This window comes from Lactuca saligna, chromosome 6 (assembly GCF_052625555.1).
Source record: "Lactuca saligna cultivar CGN05327 chromosome 6, ASM5262555v1, whole genome shotgun sequence".
NCBI lineage: Eukaryota > Viridiplantae > Streptophyta > Magnoliopsida > Asterales > Asteraceae > Lactuca > Lactuca saligna.
Genome location: NC_136422.1, coordinates 86,791,723 through 86,799,679, shown reverse-complemented (window position 1 = coordinate 86,799,679; position 7,957 = coordinate 86,791,723). Strand labels below are relative to the sequence as shown.

At 32.9% G+C, this 7,957-nt stretch overlaps 1 protein-coding gene across 2 annotated transcripts; it reads right to left on the bottom strand.

Moving 5' to 3' along the window:
• Positions 1–207: 207 nt before the first annotated feature.
• Positions 208–4,867, bottom strand: LOC145001797 (elongation factor). Of its 2 annotated transcripts, none has more exons than XM_078961146.1 (5): positions 4,499–4,867; positions 3,855–4,162; positions 3,701–3,757; positions 1,327–1,724; positions 208–620 (listed from the first exon to the last, which is right to left on the bottom strand). In XM_078961146.1, the coding sequence occupies exons 1-5, from the start codon at positions 4,831–4,833 to the stop codon at positions 264–266; spliced, it is 1,455 nt and encodes a 484-aa protein (XP_078817272.1). In that variant the 5' UTR covers positions 4,834–4,867; the 3' UTR covers positions 208–263. The 2 variants fall into 2 exon arrangements, with proteins under 2 accessions (XP_078817272.1, XP_078817273.1); XM_078961147.1 differs by having other exon boundaries at positions 1,327–1,721.
• Between the last annotated feature and the right edge of the window lie 3,090 nt (positions 4,868–7,957).

Below are 7,957 nucleotides of genomic sequence, written 5' to 3'. Positions count from 1 at the left end.
GCATCGGCCCTATCCAACTCTGATTAATTGGCCACCTAGGCCGAGTTTTGCAACACTTGCTTACATAATGTTCCCCACCTCAATTAAAGACCAAAAGGTATAACAGAACATTTTCGTTTGGGAGATGGAATCTTTGTGGCTGTTTTTTTTTTTTGTTTGTTTGTTTTTTTAAGAAAGAAAATGGATACATATGGTTACAGACAGTGATAATGAAACAGAAATTCTTATTTAGGATGCATATAACATAAGTTACAACTAGTTAGTTAGTAACTAGTATCAGGCTCTCCGGGACATTGCTTACTCCAATTAGCTGTGCCAGGTTTTCGCTCCCCTCGCTTTCTTTTGTTTTTTGGAATCTGAAATCCTGTGCCCAAAGATGTTATCATACTTGATTGCTCTTCACCAATGCCAATGCCTGGATGCGTGCTTTCTTCTTCATCATCTTCGTCATCTTCTTCTTCATCATCATCTTCTTCATCTTCTCCTTCTTCTCCTTCTTCTTCTTCTTCTTCACTTTTCTCTCCTTCTTGCTTTACTACTACAACTAGTTGGCAATTTCTCAAGTTGTGCTTTTCTGCTTCATCTCCTTGGTTACTATGTACCACCATGTTGTCCACAATCTGCAAATATAACATTATCAATTCAATATTTCTTACAATAAACCTCGATCCATTAACTGGAACTCCAAACTCCCATCAGAAAGAGCTTTTGGTTCACAAACTCTGACACCATTCTGGGACTTGCTTGGTTGCCAAGGCTATGGCTATTTTGACAGAAAAAGAATAATAAAATAATAAAATAATAAAAAAAAAAAAAGGTTATTGAAGCAACCCCATGGCCACCACCTTAGTTGTTGGCATAAGAGTCTAGGAGCCCAATCCTTTGCCTTTGCCTTTACCATGTAACCTAGATTTCGTCCTGACTACCCTCATTTTCAATTTTATCAACATATGGCCATTATTATTTATTTATTATTATTATTTTTTTTGTAAATATATGACCATTAAACCTAATGGTCATATGTGTACAAAAAAAAAAAAAACATAAGTGACTGATATGTACACATAATAAAGTTTATTATCCTTATAACCCATAGAATAAATAGCAACAACTTTTTGCATTAACCCAAAGCTTTTTAAAATGATTCAAACAAAGGCTAGATGCAAGAAAATAGCAGTACACTTTACAAATTTCTTTTATCATAGTCAAATTATTTCTTCGTAGTAGTATTAGGTTGAAAATCTACCAATTATAGGAATTGGTAGTAAAGCCATCGGGTAGATATTTGAAAGTAGGGATGATTTGATGGGGGAAAAGGGTACTTACATTTTCGCAAGAATCTGCGACGTGTGACTGATGATGTGTTACATCAACAGATGATGGAAGGCCGACTGTGCTTTCAATTATATCAGGGATATGAAAAGCAGCCTCTCCATAGCTAGAATTAGAAACACCATTTTCACAAGAACCTCCTCCTCCTCCTCCTCCTCCTCCATTGTTGCAAGTAGAGAAAGTGGGACCCAAATGGTTTACATTCTCTGAGATCAACAAATCAAGTTGGGACTTTAATTTATGAACCCGGGTTTGAGCTATGTCAATCTTCCCAAGTATGTGCTCCATTTCATTATCTTTATCTTTATCTTTATCTTCAAGAAATGACCACTTGTTACCAACTTCAAACCCAAGCTCCTCTTGACTAGTTGCCTTTTGTCCTGTCAAAACTGCTTTTGTTTTCGACAAGAAGCCATAGTTAGATCTGACCTTCCAACACATATTTAAAATTTTATGAGTTTTCTAATAAAACACTATCAACAAGATGAAACTGGAACTCATATGTTTGGTTCCAATTGAATGAGTCATTACATTCCATCATCATGCTTAATTCTACTTTACACATTATTTAATCATAATTTTATTTTCAAAAATGCAGAATTAACCAAATAAAAAGGTTTATCTTGTAGCTATTTTGTTAAAAAGGATTTATATCATTAGACATTACATCAATAAAAATGGGTTCGATTGATCCATTCAATCAGGCAAATCAGACATTTTTTTTTTATTATTAAAAAAACTAGTTTAGTTTGACTATCAACGACCTAACAAAATAGAGGGAAGGTATACAACTAGACCAAGCAATTACAAGCCAATAATATTCTTCACTCAACAGTCAACACATTAGATGTGTAAGGTTTGGATCTGAAATAATTTAATACAATACAAGCACATGATTGTTACAAAGTTTTTATGAATTTAGATCTCCATCAACTCTAGGTAAGGAAATAATTTAATACTCAAGGTCACCAAGGATTCGTATTATCATAAATAATCATCTCAACAGTCAACGCATTAGATGTGTAAGGTTTGGATCTGAAATAGACATGCTTGCTACAACCTAGTTTGACATTCTTTAAATTGATTGATATAGCAAATCTCCGTTGTTACAGATTACTTAATGCACCCTCCTTTATATCAAATAAAATTTCCTTATGCCCATATACTTGACATTCAATAAACCTATTTAACATGACAGTATTACTTAATTTTATGAAAAATAGCCAGATCAATGATTCTCAAAGCAGTGTACCGGATACAGGAAACAATGTATCGGGAAATATATATATATATATATATATATATATATATATATATATATATATATATATATATATAACTGAATTTTATGCATGACTTTACTTTCTCAAGAGGAATATGACATGCAATTGAGGAAAGAGTTAAAATGCATAGCCAAACCAACAAACATAACTTAACGAGTTACAACAATCGGATTCTTGAAGTAAACACATACTAACTTGTATGAAACAAAAGCCTATATGCTTAATTATTGTGTGGCCTTAAGCCCTAGGAGTTAAAGCTCATCTACAAATCTTATCCACTCTTCGCCTCCAACTTACTAGAATCTGTTTCTTTTGCCAGTTACTCTCACTCTCACACTAATCCTTATTATTTTCATTGGGCCTATTGACGGATGGGTTACAGTAGGATAGGGACTAGGGAGTGTATGTATTTGGGTTTGGCAGAAAGTCTTCAGAGTTCAGACCAGTATACACCTAACAACGGCCCTTTTGAATTGGTATCAGATAACATGTCAAGTCTAGTATTAGTACTAGCAATATATATATATATATATATATATATATATATATATATATATATATATATATATATATATATATATATATATATATATATATATTCTTTGTTGTCTGGTAGGCAGGCATTCTAAATTTCTAATACAACTGCTAAATCTCATCTGATTCGGGTGAAGCTTACACCTCCACCATGAAGGTGGCCTAGTGGTGATCACTTGTGAATTGAGCACTCTGAAAAGGAGTTGCCCCAAGTTCAAATCACACAGGCTTCAATCTCCTAAAAAACAATACAAAGAGAAGATGAAGGTGGAGGAATGAAAGATAAAAGCAATAGTAACAAGATAGGCATTGCCTCTCAAAGTGATATTTTTTACTGAAAATTGGTAGATCATCATCCATGGCTAATGGAGAATGAGATCCAATAACAACAAAACTTTTCTACTGTTCTGTTTGCATTCCAGATAATGTACATATGAAGTCTCCTTAAAGAAACAGGATCCTCAAAATTGTCATGATAGGGATAATATCATATGAAAAAATTATCTATGTAAGTTAGATTTGACATCTTCCATATTACTTATCAAACTTACCTGGGTCATCAAAATCCTCTGTGATAGAGGCTCCATCTGTATCCGACTTCCTACTTTCTGAAATAAATGAATATGCAAGTATCACATGCACAATCAAACAAGGTTACAAAACGAAACCATGGTGCATGTATAATATCAGGAAGGAGAAATATACCATGGTAGGAGAAAAGGATGTGCTTTGACATGTAAAATTTAGCATCCGTTGTGTCTTCCACTCTAACCCTTTTCCTCCTTTTCATTAATTTACTATGGTGCCTTTGACAAGTAAATGGCATTGATCTTGAGGTAAACCCTTCAGGAATAGATTGGTTAGCCAAATGTTTAGTCTGATCATATGCTGCTATGGTTTTCGCATACTGAGATGCCTGCGACTCAAATTGCTTTATTTTTAGTTCTGCCCATTTACAACGCCACATTACTGGCCGTATAAAGTTTCTCCAGTGACTTGTCAACTTCTTCCTCCTGATGAAATTGGAACCACAATCAGATCGATATATAGATACAAGCACTAAATGGCACATGTTTAAAGAGGTTACACACATCACTAAAAGAAATTCATTCGTAGTAAGAACTATGAGCTACAAACATACAAGAATGCAACCCTTGTTCATTAGAAAGAATGATACTGTAGCCGTGATAAGTTAAGCATGTCAATTGCTGCGATAATCCAAAATTGATATGAATTTACTCAATTGGCATCTTCTGCAGCACTAAGTTCATACTTACTACTCGAGAGCTGAGTAGAATTAATTTTTTTCTGCATGAAAAGGAATTAAATTGATAAGAACAAAAACACACCTCACTCGGAAAGCACCGCCAAATTCGTCAAACGAAGTGGAGAAACCGTTGGTGTCGCTGTGCAATTTGGACTCAACTTCGGTGTCACTCAGTGCAGCAGAATTGTTATCGTTAGTAGATGCAGTGTCGGCGAATGAAGTTGAGTATTCCGTTTCATCGGAATCAGCTGCTGCCTTTAAAGAAGGTTTGAATTTGGCAAGTGGAAGTTCGTTGACTTCAATAGGCGGATCGTGGTGGTGGTGGGGCATTGTAGGAGGAGGAAGCAGAGGCTTAATGTCGCGATGATGGTATTGGTGGTCCGCCGGAAGTTCCATTTTGAAAGATGGCGGCCTCATGCAACATCAAACCCTTGGCATAAGAGTGTGCCAAAATATTAGTTTATGTAGTCCCCAATTTACCCTTCCCCCCATTTCTATATTAGGAAATTGACTTATTAAAATAATTACTTTGTTAATTTTCATTCTAATATTTAAGCAAATAATTTTTTTGAAAATGTTTATATATTACCATTACTACAGGTTGTCATTGAGGCATTGAGGGAGGGCAAAGTGTGGAAGGCCCAATTTTTTTATTATGTATTTTAAATATATTTTTATTTAAAACTAAACACTTATAATAACGATAATGAACCATTTTTATAATAACGATAAGGGCTTTTTTTTTCTAGCTCATTCTGGGTCTTTAAGGATATTTACTTCGTCAGAACCGACCCTGTCGGTTGTAGCATTACATTCGGTTATAATGTCATATATGAACAATTTTATCAAATTCGTTACCTAAATATATAAAAAAATTACCTAAATATAAATAAAACGAAAACGTAATTATTGTGATAAATCAAAATTTTATTCTTTTTTTATTTTACCTTCTAAATGGTAAATATTTTTAAAATTATACCATTTTGATAAATATCTTTTTAAAATATATTATTTTGGTAAATAAATTAATTAAAAAAATACTCTAGATTTGACAGGAAAAAAAACACGTCGTCATTTTATAAAACTTTATTGTTTAAGATGTTAAATATAAAAATTAAAATTACTATAGACTAAATGTATCAGAGATCGAGACCAATAATATGAAGAAGAACAGTTATATAATGAAGTTTGCTTCATGTATTATATGAATTTAAAATACAAAAAATAAGTAGTTTTTATTTACATCGATAGCAATGATCTTTTATATATATATATATATATATATATATATATATATATATATATATATATATATATATATATATATATATATATATATATATATATATATTTGATAATTATTCTACTAAAAACGGCTCCCAACATGTGGTGACTAATTTATATGTTCATAAATGGTCATAAATATTGTTTTAAGGAAATTTAACTAAATCCTTCCTATTCTAATAAAAGAATAGGTTTAATCTTCTATTGACAAGTGTCATATAATTAGAGCTCCTCATTAATGTTATATATCATCAATTATACCATTTGTCAACCTATTAATTATCCAATTTAAATTTCAAAATTTAAATTTCCACTATAATTACACTAATTAATAATTGATTATCAATTTTAAATTTTAAAATTTCCACTCTAATTATATTAAATTCATAACATTATATTGAAAAATAAAATTAAATTAATACAGATTATAAGGTGATATAACTTCAAGTATTTATTTAAATCAACAGTTATAATTTTATATAACAAAAAATATCTCTTAAGTAATAATTTATTTAAAATAATTGATTAATAATTTTAATTTTTTAATATGAAAATTTAATTAATTTAATAATCGTGTTTTCTCATGGGTTATAAACTAGTATGTTTAATATTACAAACATTATGATCGACTAGCTTAATAAAAATGGAAATTGACTTATCATGGTAATTAACTTTTCGTTTTGTTCATATTTGGATAGCTTCTTTTTTTGTACACATCTAGGTAACAAACGTGTTAAAAGTGTTCACATATGACCATTATGACTGGATGTAACCTACAACAATCGGTCATAATGATCATATGTGAACACTTCCAACATATTCGTTACATAGATGTGTACAAAAAAAAATAGTTATCCATTCATTACCTAGATATGTACAAAAAAAATTATTATCCAGATGTGAACAAACCAAAAAGTTAATTACCTTAATGTAACGTCCTAATGTTAAGGTCTTCTAAATTCATCCCTTTAATTTTCTTATGTGGCAGTTTGATCTCTAAGTCCAAGAGAATGTGCCTTAAAGCCCTAGAGGCATTCTTGTAATTTAGGCACGAAAAGTACGCCATGCATACATGTATGTACGTTGGGCGTACACTTATATATGTGGGGCATACTAACTAAAGATTGGAACCCTAATTTTTTGGGTTTAGGTGGTATTTAAGCAACTTTATGGCCTTATTTTTCTTCACCTACACAGCCTCTACCTTCTCTTCGTGATTGAAACCCTAGGATCATCTTGTGAGGCCATTCCAAGCATTAAAGAGCGTGTTTGTGTGATTAGAAAAAGAAGGAAGGAGGTCAATCTTAACTTGGAGAAGTGAAGCATCTTGGATCTGGAAGTTTTGCACCATTCTCCATCATTTCAAGGTATAAAGTTCATACATTGATGACTTGTTTGCTAGATCGCATTTTTGGGACCAAAAAGATAACAAAAAACACCCAAAAATGGTATTAATGGTTTGTTAAGCACTTTTTGGTCTCATCTAGTGCATGGTTTGTTTTAGACGTTTTGAGTTGTCCTTTCAGACCCTAGGAGGGGTCTTAAGCCATAAAAATGAGGTCCCTTTTGTTAGAATTGCGTCATGCATCTTGTAGAAGGTCTTAATGGATTAAGACCTTGTGTTAAGCACTTTTTGGATTTGTAAAGTCATAAAGTTGGAAACTTTATGACTCTATAGTGCATTTGGGCCTTAGATATGAAAGATGGGTTTAAGTGCTTAAGCCATTAAGTACTAAATGGAGTTTAGAGGCTGCAAGGGTACGCCTCGCGTGCTCGGTTAACCACCCTGATGGTGGTCAACTGTGAGTATTCGCGTACGCTAAGCATACCTCTCGAGTACGCCCCATGTACTTGCATTGGGTCAGCCTTGTTTAGTTGACTCGGCTGGGTTGACTTAGTTAACCTAGTGGGTTTAACCAGTTGACTTTGACTAAGTTTGATCTTAAGGGTATTTTGGGTATTTTGGAAATTGTAATTGATTTGGTCACTTGGATGGATAGGAGGCAGTCAAAGCTGAGATTCAAATTCAGGACCTTATTAACTTCTGTTCAGTTTGTGAGGTGAGTTTTACTAACTGTATTTACGGGTCGAAGGCACCCAGGCCGATGCTCGATCGTTCAGTCATTGTTTTTATCGATGATATCCTTGTCTATTCCAAGACCAGGGAGCAGCATGAGGAGCACCTTCGAGGGATGCTAGGAGTTTTAAGGAAGGAAATGCCTTATGTCAAGTTCTCGAAGTGTGAGTTTTGGCTACA

Coding starts and splice junctions, on each gene's coding strand:
- LOC145001797 (XM_078961146.1), bottom strand. CDS start 4,833: ATGAGGCCGCCATCTTTCAAAATGGAACTTCCGGCGGACCACCAATAC. Junction 3,758..3,854: donor CATCCTTTTCTCCTACCATG/GTATATTTCTCC, acceptor CATTTATTTCAG/AAAGTAGGAAGTCGGATACA. Junction 1,725..3,700: donor AGAGGATTTTGATGACCCAG/GTAAGTTTGATA, acceptor CGAAAACAAAAG/CAGTTTTGACAGGACAAAAG.